Raw genomic sequence first — 25,979 nt, 5'->3', positions numbered from 1 at the left:
TAGCTATCAATCTTAAAGCCAGCCCTTATCTTTCATATAGCTATCAATCTTAAAGCTTATCAATCTTAAAGCCAGCCCTTATCTTTCATATAGCTATCAATCTTAAAGCCAGCCCTTATCTTTCATATAGCTATCAATCTTAAAGCCAGCCCTTATCTTTCATATAGCTATCAATCTTAAAGCCAGCCCTTATCTTTCATATAGCTATCAATCTTAAAGCCAGCCCTTATCTTTCATATAGCTATCAATCTTAAAGCCAGCCCTTATCTTTCATACAGCTATCAATCTTAAAGCCAGCCCTTATCTTTCATATAGCTATCAATCTTAAAGCCAGCCCTTATCTTTCATATAGCTATCAATCTTAAAGCCAGCCCTTATCTTTCATATCTTTCAGCTATCAATCTTAAAGCCAGCCCTTATCTTTCATATAGCTATCAATCTTAAAGCCAGCCCTTATCTTTCATATAGCTATCAATCTTAAAGCCAGCCCTTATCTTTCATATAGCTATCAATCTTAAAGCCAGCCCTTATCTTTCATATAGCTATCAATCTTAAAGCCAGCCCTTATCTTTCATATAGCTATCAATCTTAAAGCCAGCCCTTATCTTTCATATAGCTATCAATCTTAAAGCCAGCCCTTATCTTTCATACAGCTATCAATCTTAAAGCCAGCCCTTATCTTTCATACAGCTATCAATCTTAAAGCCAGCCCTTATCTTTCATATAGCTATCAATCTTAAAGCCAGCCCTTATCTTTCATATAGCTATCAATCTTAAAGCCAGCCCTTATCTTTCATATAGCTATCAATCTTAAAGCCAGCCCTTATCTTTCATACAGCTATCAATCTTAAAGCCAGCCCTTATCTTTCATATATCAATCTTAAAGCCAGCCCTTATCTTTCATATAGCTATCAATCTTAAAGCCAGCCCTTATCTTTCATATAGCTATCAATCTTAAAGCCAGCCCTTATCTTTCATATAGCTATCAATCTTAAAGCCAGCCCTTATCTTTCATACAGCTATCAATCTTAAAGCCAGCCCTTATCTTTCATATAGCTATCAATCTTAAAGCCAGCCCTTATCTTATCTTTCATATATACAGCTATCAATCTTAAAGCCAGCCCTTATCTTTCATATCTTTCATATAGCTATCAATCTTAAAGCCAGCCCTTATCTTTCATATAGCTATCAATCTTAAAGCCAGCCCTTATCTTTCATATAGCTATCAATCTTAAAGCCAGCCCTTATCTTTCATATAGCTATCAATCTTAAAGCCAGCCCTTATCTTTCATATAGCTATCAATCTTAAAGCCAGCCCTTATCTTTCATATAGCTATCAATCTTAAAGCCACCCCTTATCTTTCATATAGCCAGCCCTTATCTTTCATATAGCTATCAATCTTAAAGCCAGCCCTTATCTTTCATATAGCTATCAATCTTAAAGCCAGCCCTTATCTTTCATATAGCTATCAATCTTAAAGCCAGCCCTTATCTTTCATACAGCTATCAATCTTAAAGCCAGCCCTTATCTTTCATATAGCTATCAATCTTAAAGCCAGCCCTTATCTTTCATACAGCTATCAATCTTAAAGCCAGCCCTTATCTTTCATATAGCTATCAATCTTAAAGCCAGCCCTTATCTTTCATATAGCTATCAATCTTAAAGCCAGCCCTTATCTTTCATATAGCTATCAATCTTAAAGCCAGCCCTTATCTTTCATATAGCTATCAATCTTAAAGCCAGCCCTTATCTTTCATATAGCTATCAATCTTAAAGCCAGCCCTTATCTTTCATATAGCTATCAATCTTAAAGCCAGCCCTTATCTTTCATATAGCTATCAATCTTAAAGCCAGCCCTTATCTTTCATATAGCTATCAATCTTAAAGCCAGCCCTTATCTTTCATATAGCTATCAATCTTAAAGCCAGCCCTTATCTTTCATATAGCTATCAATCTTAAAGCCAGCCCTTATCTTTCATATAGCTATCAATCTTAAAGCCAGCCCTTATCTTTCATATAGCTATCAATCTTAAAGCCAGCCCTTATCTTTCATATAGCTATCAATCTTAAAGCCAGCCCTTATCTTTCATATAGCTATCAATCTTAAAGCCAGCCCTTATCTTTCATATAGCTATCAATCTTAAAGCCAGCCCTTATCTTTCATATAGCTATCAATCTTAAAGCCAGCCCTTATCTTTCATATAGCTATCAATCTTAAAGCTATCTTTCTTATCTTTCCATATCTTTCATATAGCTATCAATCTTAAAGCCAGCCCTTATCATATAGCTATCAATCTTAAAGCCAGCCCTTATCTTTCATATATTAGCTATCAATCTTAAAGCCAGCCCTTATCTTTCATATTAAGCTATCAATCTTAAAGCTATCAATCTTAAAGCCAGCCCTTATCTTTCATATAGCTATCAATCTTAAAGCCAGCCCTTATCTTTCATATAGCTATCAATCTTAAAGCCAGCCCTTATCTTTCATATAGCTATCAATCTTAAAGCCAGCCCTTATCTTTCATATAGCTATCAATCTTAAAGCCAGCCCTTATCTTTCATACAGCTATCAATCTTAAAGCCAGCCCTTATCTTTCATATAGCTATCAATCTTAAAGCCAGCCCTTATCTTTCATATAGCTATCAATCTTAAAGCCAGCCCTTATCTTTCATATAGCTATCAATCTTAAAGCCAGCCCTTATCTTTCATATAGCTATCAATCTTAAAGCCAGCCCTTATCTTTCATATAGCTATCAATCTTAAAGCCAGCCCTTATCTTTCATATAGCTATCAATCTTAAAGCCAGCCCTTATCTTTCATATAGCTATCAATCTTAAAGCCAGCCCTTATCTTTCATACAGCTATCAATCTTAAAGCCAGCCCTTATCTTTCATATAGCTATCAATCTTAAAGCCAGCCCTTATCTTTCATATAGCTATCAATCTTAAAGCCAGCCCTTATCTTTCATATAGCTATCAATCTTAAAGCCAGCCCTTATCTTTCATATAGCTATCAATCTTAAAGCCAGCCCTTATCTTTCATATAGCTATCAATCTTAAAGCCAGCCCTTATCTTTCATATAGCTATCAATCTTAAAGCCAGCCCTTATCTTTCATATAGCTATCAATCTTAAAGCCAGCCCTTATCTTTCATATAGCTATCAATCTTAAAGCCAGCCCTTATCTTTCATATAGCTATCAATCTTAAAGCCAGCCCTTATCTTTCATATAGCTATCAATCTTAAAGCCAGCCCTTATCTTTCATATAGCTATCAATCTTAAAGCCAGCCCTTATCTTTCATATAGCTATCAATCTTAAAGCCAGCCCTTATCTTTCATATAGCTATCAATCTTAAAGCCAGCCCTTATCTTTCATATAGCTATCAATCTTAAAGCCAGCCCTTATCTTTCATATAGCTATCAATCTTAAAGCCAGCCCTTATCTTTCATATAGCTATCAATCTTAAAGCCAGCCCTTATCTTTCATACAGCTATCAATCTTAAAGCCAGCCCTTATCTTTCATATAGCTATCAATCTTAAAGCCAGCCCTTATCTTTCATATAGCTATCAATCTTAAAGCCAGCCCTTATCTTTCATATAGCTATCAATCTTAAAGCCAGCCCTTATCTTTCATATAGCTATCAATCTTAAAGCCAGCCCTTATCTTTCATATAGCTATCAATCTTAAAGCCAGCCCTTATCTTTCATATAGCTATCAATCTTAAAGCCAGCCCTTATCTTTCATATAGCTATCAATCTTAAAGCCAGCCCTTATTTTTCATATAGCTATCAATCTTAAAGCCAGCCCTTATCTTTCATATAGCTATCAATCTTAAAGCCACCCCTTATCTTTCATATAGCTATCAATCTTAAAGCCAGCCCGTATCTTTCATATAGCTATCAATCTTAAAGCCAGCCCGTATCTTTCATACAGCTATCAATGTTAAAGCCAGCCCTTATCTTTCATATAGCTATCAATCTTAAAGCCAGCCCTTATCTTTCATATAGCTATCAATCTTAAAGCCAGCCCTTATCTTTCATATAGCTATCAATCTTAAAGCCAGCCCGTATCTTTCATATAGCTATCAATCTTAAAGCCAGCCCTTATCTTTCATATAGCTATCAATCTTAAAGTCAGCCCGTATCTTTCATATAGCTATCAATCTTAAAGTCAGCCCTTATCTTTCATATAGCTATCAATCTTAAAGTCAGCCCTTATCTTTCATACAGCTATCAAGCTTAAAGCCAGCCCGTATCTTTTATATAGCTATCAAGCTTAAAGCTAGCCCTTATCTTTCATATAGCTATCAATCTTAAAGTCAGCCCTTATCTTTCATATAGCTATCAATCTTTTTCTTAAACTCACTTAAATGAACTACCTCTACAACTTTCAAAGGCAATCCATTCCAAGGGCCAACCATCCTGTTAGAAAAATAAAACTGTCTTTGTTGAAGATGACTCCACCTTACCAAAATTTATATTTATGTCCCATACTCCTGCTATTTTCACTGATAAATATGAAAAATGATGACACATCAACAATATTAATTCCATTTACAATCTTAAACACCTCAGTCACATACCCCACTAATTATTCTTTTTTCAAGAGAAAACAATTTAAGAGATTTTAACCTCTCCTTTTATGGCAATCCCTCTATCCCAGGTACTATTCTAGTAAACCTCCTCTGAACTCTTACCAACAATTCAATGTCTTTTCTAAAGGTAAGGAGCCCAAGACTGAACACAATACTCCAAATATGGCCTAACCAGCGACCTACACAACAATATTATAACCTCTTTAGCTACAACTTAAAATCCTTTTTTGCCCAACTACATAGCCAAAGCCCATAGTTTGGATGGCTTTAGAGACTGATCAACTATTGCATCAAGATCCCTTTCTTCATGGCACTGTCAAGTCTATTCCCATTTAAATAATAAGTATAATTTAAATGTCTTGCGTTTATCATTATTGAAACCCATCTGCCATTTATTTGTCTAACTCACTAGATGATATAAATCCTTTTGTAAATCAGCAGCATCCTCTTCACAGCCAGCAACACACAAGACCTCGACATCATCTGCAGCTTTAAGTAATTTATTGATCATTCCTTCATTTATGTCATTCATGCAGATCAAAAAGAGCAAAGGTCCTAAGACTGAGCCCTGAGGTATCCCCACTTGTGACACTATATGATGTTCTACAGCTGATTTATGGGCTTTCATTGAAATAACATTGTTATCCTAAATAATCTGCCCAACTTGAAACTTTCAGTCTTAATTAACAGTTTAAATAATTATGTACATTTCATGAGCGCGACCTATTTAGATCTTCATCCACTGTTTAAGGAAAAATAATTTACTTTAAATTCGAATACATTTTGAATAATAACTGTGTACTTAGGGTAAAACAACTTATTCAAATCGACCTTTGCTCCACTAATGCCTTCATAAATCTTCCCATAAAGAGAATCTCCACCTCCAAGCTGGCCAACGTCCATCCAACACGGGTAGCCAGCAAGCTCCAACCTCTTTCGAAGTTCAAGTACTAACTCTTGGGCATCCCACTGGTAACTAATGAACACAGACGGACAAGGGATCTCTGGCTCTGATACAAAAAAAAAAAACAATCTACATTATTAAAAGATTGTTATGTGAAGTTTCTTTGTTCTTTCAATCTAACCCTCTTGATCAAACCAGTTGCTGGTGAACTCCACCACTCTTCACTGTTTGTCCTTAGGCTTAAACAAAACGTGTTAAATGTATTTAAAATGCCGAATTATTGATGTAGAAAGAATATTTTAATGTATTTTTCATCAGAGTTGATGATGTAAAATATTGAATTGAATCTTGTAGTCATTTGGACTAGAAAATCACATGTTGTCCGAGTTATATGTGAAAAACTTCACGATATGATAAAAAATGTTTTCAAAGGATACATGTTTAACTAGTTCACTAAGAAATTACAGTTAGAGGAATATATGGGACGTATCAAGTGTCCTTTTTCTGTTGCTGGGAAAGACCTTGCTGTTTCTATAAGTTGAAAATGCTGGCAAACAACATCTTTACAGAAAACTTGTAGTGGGTCATTACCATTACAGGGTAAATTGTGTATGTTTTATTCCTTACTACGTTCTACTATAACTGTTTTTATTGATTCTAATTATGATTATATTATAATTTCATATTGTAATTGATAATTTAACATGGATAACAACTAACATACGATATTGCGGTCCTTTTCCTTTAATACTGGCTTGGATTTTTAGATTAGATTATAATTGATTATAACAAGGATTAAAATGATCTCCTTGTTGTTTTGTAATCAATTACATTGTGGTCCAAAACTGTCTGTATTATTTTAAACTTTAATAACTAGGGAAATACAATCATGCAGTTTCAAAATCTTGTAGCGCAACTCAAACAGTTCTCACTGACATGTCAGTAGACTTATAAGTGTCCACCACTAATGGCTCTCATAACATCAGCCGATATTCCAGTTCAGTCCACGTTCGCTGCAACCTGACGAAAGTTATGGTGGCGATGGTATCTGTTATCCTACTCTTTAGTTCCGTAATGTTTGCTATATGGTTGCGATACACGATGTCTTTAACATACCCTCAAAACAAGTTATGTTATGCCTGACGAACACAGAATTGGACTACCCCAACCAATCTATTTCATTGAGAAGTAATCATTTTACTGTATAACACTACATATTAAGAGAGAAAAACAATGACAATAAACACTGTTTGAGTACTGCTACAAGATTTTGAAAACTGATATTCTGTTTTGGCTTGAAATTCGCGCAAAGCTACTCAAGGGCTATATGCGCTAGCCGTTCTTAATTTAGTAGTGTAAGACTAGAGGGAAGGCGGGTAGTCATCACCACCCACCGCCAATTCTTGGGCTACTCTTTTACCAACGAATAGTGGGATTGACCATCACATTATAACGCCCCCACGGCTAAAAGAAAGGATGAGCTTGTTGGTGTGACGTGGATTCGAACCCGCGACCATCATATTACGAGTCGAGTGCCTTAACCCACCTTGCCAGGCCGGGTCCCTTGAAAGCTGAAGTTTCAGAGTTAATAAAATAGTAAATTATCTTTTCTTCCACACAAAAAACGCAAGAGCATGACCACAGTGTCAATCCACTGTTGTAACACAATTAAGGTTACAGTTAATGTAAAATCATATAATAAAATAAATATATTATTATATTCTCGCATTTACTCTAGAAACAAATTATTTATTAAATGCATGTTATTACCTAGATTCGCCTGAATTTTCTCGCATATGTCTTCTCTCCCCATCTGACTTAAATAATACATCAGTAGCTCCACACAGTAGCGGGTTCTGCCATTATTTTTTAACCAATCTTCAATCATGGCCTGACTTGGGTTAACTTCATCTTGGAACTTCATGGTTATTCGTTCGCTGTAACCTGAATATCAACTGATACATTACGAATCTTCACAATAAACGTTTTGTTGCATTAAAACGTTAACAAAGATGAATTTCTCAAGAATAACATAAAAGGCGAAACGTACATTTGTAAACGGAAATTGAAGAAAATGAAATATACTTTTATACGAATATTACAAAATAAAAAACACCTTTTATAAGGAGATTGCAAAATATGGAATATATTTTTATATGGAGATTGCAAAATATGGAATATATTTTTATATGGAGATTGTAAAATACGAATATCACAAAATAAGAAACACTTCTTTATTGAAATTGCACAATATGGAATATACTTTTAGATGGAGATGGTAAAATATAAAGATTGCAAAATAAGAAACTTTTATACGGAAATTGCAAAATATGAAACATTTTTATATGGAGATTATTAAATACGAATATTTGCAAAATAAGAAACTTCTACAGGGAAATTGCAAGTTCTACCTCTAGTACAGCAGTAAGTCTACGGATTTATGAGGCTAAAATCAGGGGGTTCAATTCCCCTCAGTAGACTCAGCAAATAGTCCGATGTGGCTTTGCTATAAGAAAACACACACACACACATGGAAATTGCAAAATATGGAATATATTTTTATATGAAAATTGCCCATCTAGCAAGGAAAAAGAGTTGTGAATTTCTAAATCTCTTTTAACCCTTTCACTGTTTGTTTCTTTGTTGTTAACGTTATACCTTCTCTGTCCACCATGGGTATCAAAACCCGATTTTCAATCATTTTTGACAGTAAAAACTGAAACATGTTACCTATCAAGTACATTCTCCAAACACATAGCCAATGAGTTAACATACCAGACTGTTTATTTGAGAGTCCAATGTTCGCTTCTCGTTGCCGATAAAAACGTGCTCCGGCCTTTATGACTGTGAATGTGTTGTAAGAATAACGGTTAAATCACGATATATGGTTAAAGTTGTTCGAGAAGTTGTTAGTTAAAAATTAGGGACCACTAGCGAAGATAGCATTTATTTGACTTGTGAAGACATTACAAACATAAATAAAACAAATCCTAGCGCCATCTATATTCGTTTTGATCAAAGTTCACTCTACTATTCTTCACTTTCTGGCATTCTATCATATTTTAGTTATCCTTACCCTACCACCCATATTTTGATTGTCCTAACCCTACTACTCATATTCTGATTGTCCTTATCCTACTACTCATATTTTGATTGTCCTTACCTACTACTCATATTTTGATTGTCCTTATCCTACTACTCATATATTGATTGTCCTTACCCTACTACTCATATTCTGATTGTCCTTACCCTACCACCCATATTTTGATTGTCCTTATCCTACTACTCATATTTTGATTGTCCTCACCCTACTACTCATATTCTGATTGTCCTTACCTACTACTCATATTCTGATTGTCCTTATCCTACTACTCATATTTTGATTGTCCTTACCCTACTACTCATATTCTGATTGTCCTTACCCTACTACTCATATTCTGATTGTCCTTATCCTACTACTCATATTTTGATTGTCTTTACCTACTACTCATATTCTGATTGTCCTTACCTACTACTCATATTTTGATTGTCCTAACCTACTACTCATATTCTGATTGTCCTTATCCTACTACTCATATTTTGATTGTCCTTACCTACTACTCACATTTTGATTGTCCTTATCCTACTACTCATATTTTGATTGTCCTTACCCTACTACTCATATTCTGATTGTCCTTACCCTACCACCCATATTTTGATTGTCCTCACCCTACTACTCATATTCAGATTGTCCTCACCCTACTACTCATATTCTGATTGTCCTTACCCTACTACTCATATTCTGATTGTCCTTACCCTACTACTCATATTTTGATTGTCCTTATCCTACTACTCATATTTTGATTGTTCTTACCCTACTACTCATATTCTGATTGTCCTTACCCTACTACTCATATTCTGATTGTCCTTACCCTACTACTCATATTTTGATTGTCCTTATCCTACTACTCATATTTTGATTGTTCTTACCCTACTACTCATATTCTGATTGTCCTTACCCTACCACCCATATTTTGATTGTCCTAACCCTACTACTCATATTTTGATTGTCCTTATCCTACTACTCATATTTTGATTGTTCTTACCCTACTACTCATATTCTGATTGTCCTTACCCTACTACTCATATTTTGATTGTCCTCACCCTACTACTCATATTCTGATTGTCCTTACCCTACTACTCATATTCTGATTGTCCTAACCCTACTACTCATATTCAGATTATCCTTATTCTAATACTCATATTCTGATTGTCCTTATCCTACTACTCATATTTTGATTGTCCTTACCTATCCTACTACTCATATTCTGATTGTCCTTACCCTACTACTCATATTCTGATTGTCCTTATCCTACTACTCATATTCTGATTGTCCTTACCCTACTACTCATATTCTGATTGTCCTTACCCTACCACCCATATTTTGATTGTCTTCACCCTACTACTCATATTCAGATTGTCCTCACCCTACTACTCACATTCTGATTGTCCTTATCCTACTACTCATATTTTGATTGTCCTTATCCTACTACTCATATTTTGATTGTCCTTACCCTACTACTCATATTCTGATTGTCCTTACCCTACTACTCATATTTTGATTGTCCTCACCCTACTACTCATATTCTGATTGTCCTTACCCTACTACTCATATTCTGATTGTCCTTATTCTACTACTCATATTTTGATTGTCCTTACCCTACTACTCATATTTTGATTGTCCTTACCCTACTACTCATATTCTGATTGTCCTTACCCTACTACTCATATTCTGATTGTCCTTATCCTACTACTCATATTTTGATTCTCCTTACCTACTACTGATATTCAGATTGTCCTAACCCTACTACTCATATTCTGATTGTCCTTATCCTACTACTCATATTCAGATTGTTCCATCCTACTACTCATATTTTGATTGTCCTACCTCTACTACTCATATTCTGATTGTCCTACCCTACTACTCATATTCTGCTTGTCCTACCCTATTACTCATATTCTGATTGTCCTACCTCTACTACTCATATTCTGATTGTTCTTATCCTACTACTCATATTTTGATTGTCCTACCCCTACTACTCATATTCTGATTGTCCTACCCTACTACTCATATTCTGATTGTCCTACCCTACTACTCATATTTTGATTGTCCTCACCCTACTACTCATATTCTGATTGTCCTTACCCTACTACTCATATTCTGATTGTCCTTACCCTACTACTACTCATATTCTGATTGTTCCTATCCTCTACTACTCATATTTTGATTGTCCTTACCTACTACTCATATTCTGATTGTCCTTATTCTACTACTCATATTTTGATTGTCCTTACCCTACTACTCATATTCTGATTGTCCTCACCCTACTACTCATATTTTGATTGTCCTTACCCTACTACTCATATTCTGATTGTCCCATTTTACTACTCATATTCTCATTATCCCCTACTTTACTAATGTTTTCGTTATTATCCCACCCCTACTACCTATATTCTCATTATCCTACCCTCCTACTACCTATATTTCTCATTATCCTACCTTCTACTACCTATATTCTTATTATCCCTATCCCTACTACCTATATTCTCATTATTCTACTCCTACTACTTATATTTTTTTATTATCCTACTCCTACTACCTATATTCTCTTATTATTCTACTTTACTACCTATATTCTTATTATCTCTACTTCTGCCTACTTACTTATGTTTCTTATTATTCTACCCTACTACCTATATTTCTCATTATTCCTACTCTACTACCTATATTCTCATTATTCTTACCTCCTACTACCTATATTTCATTATCCTTACTTCCTACTACTATAGTTTCTTATTATTCTTACCCTACTACCTATATTCTCATTATCCCTACTTTACTACTTATGTTCTTATTATCCTACTTCTACTACCCATATTCTCATTATCCTTACCCTACTACTCATGTTCTCATTATCCTTACCCTACTACTCATATTCTCATTATCCTTACCCTACTACTCATATTCTCATTATCCTTACCCTACTACCCATATTCTCATTATCCTTACCCTACTACTGCTTATATTTCAGTTTATTTTATTCCTTCACTGCTAATGTTTTAGAAACACTTCACCTGCTGCTCCATGTTGCAGTTACTCTTATGTCACCCCGTTTCACTTTATGTTACCCTTAGGGCATCGTTTAAGAACCTTTCTCTGAGCATCTATTAGTCAGACAGCTCCAGAATACCCTCCCTTCGTGCTAGTATCCTTGCTCATCACAACATTGTTTTCTATACAGTTTATCCTCTCTTAAATTTTATGTTAGTAACTCACGATGTAACAAGATACGGAAGAGAGGCGAGTGTTTGATCAGTGATAGCTTACTTTTAAAAAGATCTTTTAATTAGTTTCATTGGTTTAAACGGCATTTTTAACTTTCTAACCTTTCTAGTCCAATGAAAGACGGTTATTTCGCATGTGCTCCATATCCACAATTACATACCAATTTACGTAACTGATTTCACAACTTGTGAAAATAGAAAAGTGTAAGATACTCAGGAAAAATAGCCCTCAAAATGACTCAAGTTGTTTCTCTTGTATGGCTTGATTAGTTGTTTCTCACGACGACTTGTGTGGCTTGGTTAGCTGTTTCTCACAACGACTTGTGTGGCTTGGTTAGCTGTTTCTCACAACGACTTGTGTGGCTTGGTCAGCTGTTTCTCACGACGACTTCTGTGGCTTGGTTAGCTATTTCTCACAACGACTTATGTGATTCAGTTAGTTGTTTCTCACAACGACTTCTGTGGCTTTGTTAGTTGTTTCTCACAACGACTTCTGTGGCTTGGTTAGTTGTTTCTCACAACGACTTCTGTGGCTTGGTTAGCTGTTTCTCACAACGACTTATGTGATTCAGTTAGTTGTTTCTCACAACGACTTCTGTGGCTTGGTTAGTTGTTTCTCACAACGACTTATGTGATTCAGTTAGTTGTTTCTCACAACGACTTGTGTGGCTTGGCTAGCTGTTTCTAACAACAACCTGTGACACCAATAAGACAGCGTACTTTACATAGATCAAGGTTAATATTCTTGTCGTCACATATTGCTTCAGTTATTAGTATGTCAGTGACTAAATAGAAGCAATGGTTGCTATTCCCAGGTGTTTTGTATATATTATAACACCAAAAAAGTAAAACATAGTTTTGACAATATTAAATAGGCTTGCGTTCACTTTGCTGAATTTCGTGCAGAGCTACTTGAGGGTTATCTACACCAGGTGGATATTGATTTTGAAATGATAGCCTGGTCAATAACGCTCACAACAAAATCTTATGAGACCGAATAGCGAGATTTGAGTCACTTTATTATGTTACTGCGCTACCAATGTACGAAATAATTTTTTTTATTCTTAGCGGTAAAGAAACGCGAGCTGCAGGTGATCTGATCCACAGCGCAGCACGCAAATCATTAAATCAGGCTAAGCCTATGTTGCATAAGATTCACGTTTGGCCTAAACGTTGTACTGTTTTTTTTTTAAATAATAATAATAAACGTTTTTTCTTTCTTTAACCTACTTTGTTTAACAGCTTATTGACTCTAATAAATCACCGACAGTTTTTGTGTAAAACATACAGAAGCTTTTACAGTTTCTAATATTAAAAGAAATCCATATCTGTTAAGATGGCTACCGATTTTTCACTTTACTTTTGCTCAATAACTCAATCAAAAATGATCAAATTTTTATGAAATTTTGTGGACATATCTAGGATATTGTTCCTCATTGTCCTGCCAAACATGATCCGTGGCCATTGATAGCCACGGACATACGGACACATTTACATATTTTTTATGAGAGCCGAATATGACCAACAATGGATGGCAAGAGATACGGACTCTCCTGAGTGTTCCTCCGGTTGTAAACAGTTTTGTTCCTACCTAGTCGCTTTGCTAAAGCAAGCCAGTCTTTTCCCGAGTTAACATCATTGAGAAGACTCGAGACAACTTTAATACAGTCATGTTCTTTCTGATAATAGGTGTCACAATCCCAACGATACTTCGTCACTTCATTCTTGAAAGGAAGATGGCGGAGGTCAGCGTAGCTTGAGGCTCCGCAGTCTGAAATAAAATAAAAAGATTAAATTAAGTGAGCAGTTTAAAATTAATTTAAAGTAGATGTTTATATCAATGTTTTTAATGCAAAAATTCCCATTTGTGTTTTATTTAAATAAACGTGTGTGTTTTTTTATAGCAAGGCCACAGCGGGCTATCTGCTGAATCGACTGAGGGGAATCGAACCCCTTATTGTAGCGTTGTAAGTCCGTAGACACACCGCTGTATGAGCGAGTGGCCATATTTACATAAGTTTTCTTTAAAATGTTAAATAACTATATATAATCCAATGAATTATTTAAATTAATCTATACTGATCGCTCTTGCTACTACATAGATTAGTAAAAAAGATATACTAACCTTGAACTTTGAGGAGAGTGATATAATACTGTGTGATTTGTTATGATATGACACAAATAATTTAAAATATTTGCCCTCCAGTATCAAAACCCAGGTTCTAGTGGTGAACACAGCAGAGATAGTCTATTGTGTAGCCTTGTGATTAACTACAAATGCGCGAACTTTAAACTACATTTAAATTACTGAAGAGTTTGCTTTGAAAACGCAAAAATTACACACCGGATTATTTGCTCAGTGCTTACCTAAAGGATCGAACGCCAAACTTTAGAATTATAAGCCCTCAAATTTAATGAATCGATTGATACGTTTATTATCGAGAAACCTAAAATACCAATAGAAAAAAGTATTAGCTTTATTTGTTTGAATATTCCTAGTTTTGTTACGCCTCATCACCTTTTTATTTTTACAAACACAATGTCAGTAGACACTAAAGAACGCACCCGACATGGCAAGGTGGATAAGGCATTGGAATCGTAATCTGAGGGCCGCGGGTTCGAATCCTCGTCGCACCAAACTTGCTCGCCCTTTCAGTCTATGGGTGTGTTATAATGTGACGGTCAATCCCACTGTTCATTGATAAAAGAGTAGCCCAAGAGTCTGGTGATGACTAGCTGCCTTCCCTCTAGTCTTTTACTGCTAAATTAGGGACGGCTAGGGCAGATAGCCCTCGTGTGGCTTTGCGTGAAATTCAAATCAAACAAACAAACACCATTATTAGAAAATAAATTTTTGAAATGTCTTGAATGTGTTGCGAAATAAATTTTACTACAGATGTGCATCGTTTCAACAAACTTACGGTACCTGATGATTAAATTACGTTGTCGAAACGTTGTACATTTATTACAAGTTCCTTTCATTGCCCATTCAAGCCGTTTCGAAACGTTACAACGTCAGTTCAATAACTATATGCTGGATTTCTAGCCACTGTTCTAATACTTCAAATAACGTAAAATATATTTCAGTTTTTTAAAATAATTACCTGATCACGATTTTATTTCAAGTGAAACTCTTTGTTTTGAGGAAGCAGTTTCACAAAAACGTACTTTAAATTTATTTAAAGAAATAGTTTGCAAGTTTAAGTTCTACTTAGCAAAGCCTACCGAAGTGATCGATTTCCAGCATTGACACTAACAGATGTCTGTTGAAACAGTTCAACAGTAACTGTCTTTAAAATAGTGATTAAAAATATAAAATGTACAGTCAATACAATTTCTTGGATCAGAGTGTATACGCAATATGATTGTCTAGTGGGCAGTTTACAACCGTCTTTTGACATTCTATGTCTTATATCAATAAACCAAATTGCAATACGTTTGTTTTTAAGCCAAGAGAACTGACTGCAAAGCATGTTGGCAAAAATGTTTCAGTTTCAACGCAATGGGTGCATCCAATGCAGTAAAGCGATTAACTTCACTGAATAGCCACGAAAATATTTTTACACTGGATGCCACCGTTCCCCGTCATTGTACTGAGCGCAAGAAAATAACGCTACCGAAGTGAACGCTTTGTGACAATTGTCTTTTCCATAATGAAGGAGAAATATATATTCAACCAAATTCAAACTAATTTACTGGAAATGGTAAAAAAATAATGCATGTATAAAATACCGACATGAAATATATATATATAAATTGAACAACAACAAATATGCTCTCAAACCAGTTTCTCTCTTTATGCGTTTTTCCTCCATACTCCTATCTTCAGAGTATTTCTTTCAATCAGTCGATGGAGGAAGTCCAATTTTTCTCGTGAAATTTCCTCATAAAAAGTCACATCAGAATGGGTGTTCACCACATCGAAAACTGGCTAATCTCACATCAGAATGGGCGTTCACCACATCAAAAACTGGCTAATCGTTGTTGACATTTTGAAACTTTAGGAATTGCAAAAAACGAATAATTTTCCTCTGGTGTATTCTTAAAAGTAAGTATTTTAATACATGATTACTGTTGTGCGATTAAGCGATGTTTTTGCTACAAATCTTCATATTGCATGTGGTTAATGCAACAACGTGCCATATTTATAGTCAAAAGAAACTATTGTTCTAGAAACAATGCAGACAGAGATATTATTTGCTTCCTTCTTGATGTGCACAAGTTTTTACATTATGAAATTTTTTTGTGTATGCTTTGTTGTTGAGTCATAAACTTTCTTGTAGTCAAAAGAAGTTAGTCGGTGGTACAACGATAACTCTGAGGGGGGTTTATAACCAGCGGTAGGCTGAAAATAGATAACTCATTGTATAGTTTTCTATTTAACAATAAAAAATTTAAAAAATCGAAATAAAGAAACGCTTTGTTTATAACCTCTCCCCCGGTGATTCATTGGCAAGTTGGGAAGTTGATATTAAAATTCATGCTTCGATACCAGCGGTATTTATAATGTTTTAATTTCCAAGTTTTACTACTTTAATAATATATTAATATAATATAATAAGATATATTAACTTACCGTTCAACGAGGAAAATGGGAAAAATGTTCGAATGAAGTCTGTTTTTACAATTCTGTATTCACACTGGATTGTCTGCAGAAATTGGAAAAAAGGAATATTTAGAAAGAAGAACTTTGTGTTTTCATTTTTTCATCTGTAAAAAATGGTAATTTGTGCCCATACAGTAACATTAGTACGGGGTTACTTAAGGAACGTACAGACTTTAAACGAGTTACGAAATATTTTTCTTAATATTTAAATGAAATATGTATCCGCAATACTTTTAACGGATATCAGATTAAACTGTATCGAATTATTAAGTAAAGAAAAGTTAAACTCAATTACTTCTTATTTTTCTCCATTGTTAAGACAAACCATCCATCAAAGTCCTCAATGTTGGAATAATTTGTTTATTTCTTTTTTCAGAAAAACTGTTACATTGTTACCGGCGTTGTGAGCGAAACGTACTTAATTTCCTAATACAACTTCCATCAACAATCCTAAGTATATGGAAAATACTATAAAACTCAATGAACACATAAAAGGAGGGGAAACAATAGAAAGGGCGAAATACGATTTGGTGTTATCCAAAGAAGTAAACATTTCCTTGGTCACGTATGCCTACAGAGCAATAAAGTAAATCTGTCGGCCATTTTTCTCACCTTCTGGACCAAGCAATCACTGAGTGGTAGCAGATGAAGACATGAATGACCTACACATCCTGGTATGCCGTGTTGTACACAAGTCTTCTTGCATGGACATGACACGCAGAGACTGAAGGACAAACGTTTATACCAGCTGTTACGCAATGTTTCAAGCTCAGCTTCCAAAAGATGGCGCACCTATGTTAATATTCTATGAGTTAATAATAATTTCAGGTAGTGAAATAATTAACAGTTAAGAGTTATACATAATCAACAAGTGACTTAACAATGACGTTTGAACGAACAGATATATGCAAAGAAAACTTTGTTTGTTCGTTATTAATGCAAAGGACCACGATGGCTTCAGCGTTACAATCTTTACGACTGAGCCGCTGTGGAGGGTTATGAACAGAAATATCTAAAATAAATTAAATGCTCAATAGAAAACAACAAATTATGTTCGTTTAATGGTAGAAAATGGGAGAGATTAACCATTCACCAAAGATTTAATAAAACCTGTTAACCATTTAACAGTATCAAAATGGAAATAATATTACGAATTTGGTTTTCACTATTTGTGAAATGTTGTTAAGATAAAAGGCAAAATAAAACAAGAAAAGATTTTTTCTAATTTAGATTTCTTTCTTATTTCGTATACTTGACATGTTTGCTTCGGAATGAAAAGAAACATTGGATTTTATTTATGAAACGCACTGCAGACATATACTATTCAAAAAAAAAAAACGCAAAAGGCAAAATTTGAGACATATTGTTTACAAGTTTATTCCGGATAGTTCAGTATGACATGTGTGAAACTTTGCACATTCACTGCTGAACATCTAAAGTCTGCAAAGGCGAAGTCCACGATCACTAGGTGAAGTTTAACGTCACTCAACGTCAATAACGAGTATGCCCCCCGTGAGCATCAATAACTTCTTGGCATCTCCTGCCCATGGAAGCGATGAGATGACGAATCACATCCTGTGGAATGGCTGTCCACTCAGCCTGCAAAGCTGCTGCAAGCTGAGGTAGAGTCTGCGGTTGAGGTTGTCGCCGTCGCAGACGTCGGTCCAACTCGTTCCAAAGATGTTCGATGGGGTTTAAATCTGGTGATCTGGAGGGCCAGGGAAGAACGTTGATGTTGTGGTGTCTCAAGAAGACAGTGGTGAGTCGGGCTGTGTGAGGACGGGCATTGTCATGTTGAAAACGTCGTTGACGTTCACCATGATGGGCTGCACATGGGGCCTAAGAATCTCGTCGACGGTTGCGTACGGTCTGATCGAAAATCCTACGTAGCCCTGGTATGGTTGAGGCAGTAGACGTTGCAGTGGTGGTCCTATCCCGAAGGTGACGTAACCGGATGTAGCGATCTTGTGCGAGCGTGGTCACGCAAGGTTTGCCACATCGTGGACGGTCACAAGTTGATCCATGTTGTTGGTGACAATTCCATAGCCTTGTGATGGTGCTTGGGTGGACATTCACAGCTCTGGCAACATCTGATCGAGATTCGCCTGCTTCCAAGCGACCAATGGCGTTGTTGCGTTGTGCTTCAGTCAGTCTTGGTGTAACTGTATTGTGTGTCGGTGGCTTAACACTGAGCTACGGAAACCGAGAACCCGTCACTTTTATAGGGATTTTGCACATGTTGCACTTGCAGAACATACAGATCTCTCAAACAAATTTATTGGACACGCATGCATTTTGGCGAAAAATCCGATGTTTTCTTCCGTTTTCAAAGTGCACAACTTTTATTGTCATTTTGGTCTGACAAACAGTGCCTTAACACGTGTAACATCACATACTCTGAGCTTGTAACGTTATTACAAATATATTTCTCTTTAAAATAACAAAAATATCTCTTTTGCGTTTCTTTTTTTGAAGAGTATATTAATAAAAGGTCTGGGTTTGTCAGGTGGTTAAGGCACTTGACTCCTAATCTGAGGGGCGCGAGTTCAAATCCCCGTCACACCAAATATGATCGCCCTTTCAGCTGTGGGGGCGTTATAATGTGACGGTCCATCCCACTAAGAGTTGGCGGTGGATGACGATAACTTGCTGCCTCTCTCTAGTCTCGAACTGTTAAATTAGAGATGGTTAGAGCTGAGAGCTCTCGTGTGGCTTTGCGCGAAAATTCAAAACAAACAAACACATTAATAAGGTACAATAGGAGTGTCTGTATACACACTATGTATGTGATTTAAACAATAGTTTTTATATACGAAATTATAACTTGGTAGCAAGCTTAAGGAAGCATATAATACTAAAATTCGATCTGTAGAGTAAGCACAGTACATGAAATGTTGTTTAAACAAAACAAATTAATTTATCGATGTATTTAACTCTTTCAAGCATCCAACAGTGTTAGAATTCAAGTACAGGATGATTATTAAGTAAACCAATCAGGTGGGTGTAAAAAAATAAAATTTTAAATGGTTTTCTTAACTAACTTCTGAGAAAGAGAAGTATTCTCCATTTCAATTGTTTTTACATTAACCCTCAAACTTCGTACTTTAGAGTCAGTATACGTACAGTTGAGATTTTAAAATTACGTACAATATAAACGTTTATTTTGTAGTTTAACTTTACGTGAATCAGTTCACATGTATATAATCATTATTCATCGTCATGTAATTATTCACCTATAGATGGCGCCCTATCCCAGATCAATTGATTTTTTTTTTGTTATAAGTCAGAACTGAATCAAATAGCCAAAAAATAAAAACGAAATACGCATATTTTATTATATTGTGAATTAAGGTACAGGCCCACAATTTTTCGGATTTAAGAACAAATGTTTTTTAAATCATACACAATGGTACTTCCGACACCATATTCTTCAGTGAGACGCCGCATACACACACGCCACGATCAAACTTCTGCAATAACTCCACTTTCTGTGTTATTGATGACGTCAAATGTTTCCTTTTCTTTCTCACTGTTACCTATAGGGGTCTCTGCAGCTCTTTTTTTTTTTACTTTTCACAGTGAAATTAAACACAAAGTCACAAAATAAAAAAGCAATAAAAAATACCAGCTTACAGCAGACACACGTGTGACCAGTAGGAGCGCTGAGACACAACTGACACGTTTGTGTGAGGTGGGTCAAGTGGGTGTGAAGCTGGGTCAGCTGTTATACTGACGCTCCACACTCCACGAAAAAACTTCGAATTTCGAAACTTCGGATACGAACTGTGGACCTGTAGAATTAACTTACTTTCTCACAGACTTGCACTGAGGGTGGTTTTCCACTCCAGTCTGAATGGTCAGGTTTGAAAACTCTAGTTACAGTAACCTACAAATAAATACAGAAGAATTAGATAACTGTGTAATTTAAATATTAATATGTCATTACGATAACTTAATTCTAGATTCGCTGTTGATAACTAGCTTTATTCAAGCTCGGTTCACCGAAACGTCGTTATGTTAGATTTTGAATCTGTTCGTGGACTTTCATTATGTTTCCAATTTATGTACATAAGATACTTTTAAACAGTGTGTTTGACTCTCGTAATTAAGAATTGCACAGATGTTTCTAATTTATGTACATGACATATTTTAAGCAGCGTGTTTGACGTTCATAATTAAGAATCGCACAGATGTTTCTAATTTATAAGTACACCGTTTACGGAATCATTCTAATGCTAGGTCCAGCGTTAATATAACTACACACAGGTTCGGTTTGCCGAAGCATCGCGACGCTAATGAAACTGTTTTTGGAGTATTCATGAAGTAATCTGTTCACGTCAATGAAACAGGTCACATTCCACACAACAGCAACGGCACAGCATGCACATAACTAATGTCCTAACGTTCAACGTTTCGTTTTGAAATATTCCTTCAGTGTAATCTAAGATCTACGATATGTTCTTAACTGTAGTCATATGACAGTAGGTTCACTAAACTTTGTTAACCTTGTTACCTTGAACTTATCTATCATTATTCTATCTATCTACAATGATAAAATAAATTACGATAAGTGATTAAAGTTCTTCTTTCCAAATAGAAAAAAAAATCCACATTTGAACAATGAAATTCAATTCCTGTCTTTCCGAACAAAAAATTAGAAGAAACGTCAGATTTCCTTTATTCAGTAAAACAGACTTTGAGGTTTGCACGGCATACGAGGATCATATTCCAAGCCACAACAAATGAAAATAGAATTAACTTAACACTTGAGTGATTTTTATAGTAACCTAACTTACTACAATTTGGGCGTGAGCAAACAGAGCTTTCTCAATCAGTAAATCATGTCCCGGATGTACAGCTATTCGACACTGATCAGCAGATAACTGAGGTAACCTAGTCCACTCATGTCTACATGACCAACCTCCAAGTCTCGCCACCAGGCGGGAAAAGAACCCTACTGGAATATCCAAAATGATGCCATTAACACTCCCTCTACAAGATCAGTTTTATTCACAACATATACAATTTAAATGCAAAATTGAATATTAAGTTCGTTTTTCTCACAATGTTATTCACCAATCAGAGAAAAATAAATTAGACATAGATTCGACATTGAGTGCTCTAATAAGAAATTGTGAACAAAAACATATTTACTATAGAAATCCAAAGTAAATTAGAAAAATACTATATCTTAACTGAGAAAAAACAAACAAACTAGACCCTATAACGTTAAGATTTCACTACCTGGATTCACTTGCTTTTAAAAAATAATTTATCGTCTTGTTTTAACACCAGCTGGAGAACCCGTCTCCTGGGCGAGTTTAATGAAAAATTCCTTCCTTTTTTATAGTTGTAAAAAAAACCAACAACTCAAAACGTCCATAAAACTGCAAAACACAGAATCTGAAACCATAAACATGCGTGGTTCTCCGCATATACCCTACAAATCTTTATACCAATGTTAATGAAGATCCATCTACACTCTGCGAAGTAGTTGCATGGACATACAACAGACAGTACTATTATATTTATATAGATAAGTAGTTGCATGAACATATAACATACAGTACTGTTATATTTATATAGATAAGTAGTTACATGGACATACAACAGACAGCACTATTATATTTATATAGATAAGTAGTTGCATGGACACACAATAGACAGTAGTGTTATATTTATATAGATAAGTAGTTACATGGACACACAACAGACAGTAGTGTTATATTTATATAGATAAGTAGTTACATGGACACACAACAGACAGTAGTGTTATATTTATATAGATAAGTAGTTACATGGACACACAACAGACAGTAGTGTTATATTTATATAGATAAGTAGTTACATGGACACACAACAAACAGTAGTGTTATATTTATATAGATAAGTAGTTACATGGACATACAACAAACAGTACTGTTATATTTATATAGATAAGTAGTTACATGGACATACAACAGACAGTACTGTTATATTTATATAGATAAGTAGTTACATGGACACACAACAGACAGTATTGTTATATTTATATAGATAAGTAGTTACATGGAAACACAACAGACAGTATTGTTATATTTATATAGATAAGTAGTTACATGGAAACACAACAGACAGTAGTGTTATATTTATATAGATAAGTAGTTACATGGACACAAAACAGACAGTAGTGTTATATTTATATAGATAAGTAGTTACATGGACACACAACAGACAGTATTGTTATATTTATATAGATAAGTAGTTGCATGGACACACAACAGACAGTAGTGTTATATTTATATAGATAAGTAGTTACATGGACACACAACAGACAGTATTGTTATATTTATATAGATAAGTAGTTGCATGGACACACAATAGACAGTAGTGTTATATTTATATATATAAGTAGTTACATGGACACACAACAGACAGTAATGTTATATTTATATAGATAAGTAGCTACATGGACACACAACAGACAGTAGTGTTATATTTATTATAGATAAGTAGTTACATGGACACAACCCAGACAGTACCATTATATTTATATAGATAAGTAGTTACATGGACACACAACAGACAGTACCATTATATTTATATAGATAAGTAGTTACATGGACACACAACAGACAGTAGTGTTATATTTATATAGATAAGTAGTTACATGGACACACAACAGACAGTAGTGTTATATTTATATAGATAAGTAGTTACATGGACACACAACAGACAGTAGTGTTATATTTATGTAGATAAGTAGTTACATGGACATACAACAGACAGTACTGTTATATTTATATAGAATGTTTATTCTCTCCGTTCATTTGTACTTTCCATAGTCCCTCCACATTCACCCAGTTTGTTATACTTATCTTTAATAGTATTATATCTTACAGCTTTCCTTAATCCATTGCTAATCTAATCTTTCTAAGATAATCTGTTAGGTTTACTGTAGTTTTTTTTCAGCCAATCTTTTAGGTTACACATATTTTTACTAGTATTACATCTTACCACTGGTCTTAAACTACCAAAATGTTTCTCAGGCTGTCAACTAGGTTTTTGTATTAAATAATTTATTAATTAAATATGCCTATAAACCTATAACTAATCACTGGTTTCAACGCAAATATTGAATTATAATATTTATGAGCCACTCTTCGTGTATTTCAGTATAAAACCAGCCTGGAAACCTGAAGTTTATTATAATAATCAACCTCAACATTTATTTAATATATTTTACCAAATTCCTATTAAATTATACTACTTTCAACACATTATTAACAGAGGAGTTTAATTCTATCTAAATCCCGCATCTCTCCTCTTTGTCTCTTAATCTACCTGTGACCAAACTAGTCTCTCCTCTTTGTCTCTTAATCTACCTGTGACCAAACTAGTCTCTCCTCTTTGTCTCTTAATCTACCTGTGACCAAACTAGTCTCTCCTCTTTGTCTCTTAATCTACCTGTAACCAAACTAGTCTCTCCTCTTTGTCTCTTAATCTACCTGTAACTAAACTAGTCTCTCCTCTTTTTGTCTTAATCTACCTGTGACCAAACTAGTCTCTCTCTCTTTGTCTCTTAATCTACCTATGACCAAACTAGTCTCTCCTCTTTGTCTCTTAATCTACCTATGACCAAATCTAGTCTCTCCTCTTTGTCTCTTAATCTACCTGTGACCAAACTAGTCTCTCCTCTTTGTCTCTTAATCTACCTATGACCAAACTAGTCTCTCCTCTTTGTCTCTTAATCTACCTGTGACCAAACTAGTCTCTCCTCTTTGTCTCTTAATCTACCTGAAACCAAACTAGTCTCTCCTCTTTGTCTCTTAATCTACCTGTGACCAAACTAGTCTCTCCTCTTTGTCTCTTAATCTACCTGAAACCAAACTAGTCTCTCCTCTTTGTCTCTTAATCTACCTGTGACCAAACTAGTCTCTCCTCTTTGTCTCTTAATCTACCTGTGACCAAACTAGTCTCTTAACTTGCTTCTTCAGTTCTCTTTTTTCAATTTAAATTTAACTAAATCAATAACTTAACCAAAATGCATCTTTGTTGTCATTTTTCCCAAAAAGCTTAAATATATGCATATATATTTGTTTTTAGGCTTACAATAAAAAAAAAGGTTTGACAAGTAATTTCGATACAATTGTGGACTGTATTGACAATGTCTACCTGGTAGCAAACTATGAAAGTCTATGTACAACCGTAGACAGCATGATTCGTCTCTTAAAGTCGTGGTGTGTGATCTCTGTTTCCTAGCAATCCAAGGAATCCAATATGTATTCGCTATCTTCTTGTCAACGCCATCTGGGTCCTGCTTAAAAGAAAAAAAAAAAGAGGATCTTTAATTAATGGCCTAGCATGGCCAGGAGGTTAAAGTACTCGACTGCTAATCCGAGGGTTGCGGGTTCGAATCCCCGTCGCGACAAACATGCTCGCCCTTTCAGCCATGAGGACGTTATAATGTGACAGTAAATCCTTCTATTCGTTGGTAAAAGAGTAGCCCAAGTGTTGGCGGTGGGTGGTGACAACTAGTTGCCTTCCCTCTAGTCTTACACTGCTAAATTAGGGACGACTAGCGCAGATAGCTCTCGTGTAGCGTTGCGCGAAATTCAAGCCAAAATAGAAACAAGAAAGTCCATTAGAGATGCTTTAGGATTTGACAAGCATGTGGTCAGACTCGTCCATTGTCACTCCAGTTTGTTTGTTTTTTTAGTTACCTGCAACCACTGATTTCGAAGTGTGGCTGTAAACGTTTAGATCAGCTCTAAATCCTTGTTTCTTGCAACAACTTTTGGGTCGGAAGGATACTTTTCATAACCACAGGCTTTACTTTACCAGTGATAATTTTTTTACGATTGGCTTGACAAATATTTACAGTGCTTTATATCTTAAAGGTTCTGCTGCGGTGGTTCTTTTTTGCTTCCTTAAAATTTACTGAAAACTTTTTTGTTATTTAACTTTACAATAACAGTTTGTACAGTTTACCTAAAGAATTACTGATGTAACTATTTTGAAATAATTATAGTATATTTTGTAAAACCAATGTGAAGGCTAACTCCATAGATACAGTTAGGACAGAAAGTGTTCGTACCCCTGCGTCGTGAGTAGTTTTCCTTATAATTTAGAAAGTATCATGATTAGGTTAATGAAAGTACAGTACATTATAAATATTATACTAACATACGTCTACATACATTTTATGTAAATTGAAAGACAAATAAACTGTTTATAAACAAATAACCAAACATAGGAGGGGCAGAATGTGTTTGTGCGTCTACTTTAATGGTCAGTTGTGGAGCCTTTCACGTGAATTACTTTCTTCTAAAGATTATATTTTTTTATTTTATAACCCACATTTAGAAATGATGTAATACATTCCTTAAAGATTATGTTCTACTAATTGATTATACCCACATTTAAATATAGTGCAATACTTTCCTAAAGATTATGTTTTATTAATTTATTATAACCCACGTTTAGAAATAGTGTAATACTTTCCTTGAAGATTATGTTCTACTAATTTATTATACCCACATTAAGAAATAGTGTAATACTTTCCTAAA

General features: G+C 35.0%; 1 protein-coding gene across 1 annotated transcript in view; it reads right to left on the bottom strand.

Annotated features, from left to right (window-relative positions):
• LOC143257860 (uncharacterized) overlaps positions 1-25,979 on the bottom strand; it is a 57,635-nt gene that overhangs the window by 15,124 nt on the left and 16,532 nt on the right. The window contains exons 2-8 of the mRNA XM_076516891.1: positions 21,228-21,423; positions 20,240-20,317; positions 17,044-17,223; positions 16,402-16,474; positions 13,417-13,596; positions 7,272-7,445; positions 5,429-5,607 (exon numbers count right to left, since the gene is read on the bottom strand). Of these exons, the coding sequence (XP_076373006.1) occupies positions 5,429-5,607; positions 7,272-7,445; positions 13,417-13,596; positions 16,402-16,474; positions 17,044-17,223; positions 20,240-20,317; positions 21,228-21,423 (1,060 nt within the window). The remainder of the gene's footprint in view (positions 1-5,428; positions 5,608-7,271; positions 7,446-13,416; positions 13,597-16,401; positions 16,475-17,043; positions 17,224-20,239; positions 20,318-21,227; positions 21,424-25,979) is intronic.

This window comes from Tachypleus tridentatus, chromosome 7 (assembly GCF_004210375.1).
Source record: "Tachypleus tridentatus isolate NWPU-2018 chromosome 7, ASM421037v1, whole genome shotgun sequence".
NCBI lineage: Eukaryota > Metazoa > Arthropoda > Merostomata > Xiphosura > Limulidae > Tachypleus > Tachypleus tridentatus.
This window is presented reverse-complemented; position numbering and strand designations above follow the sequence as displayed.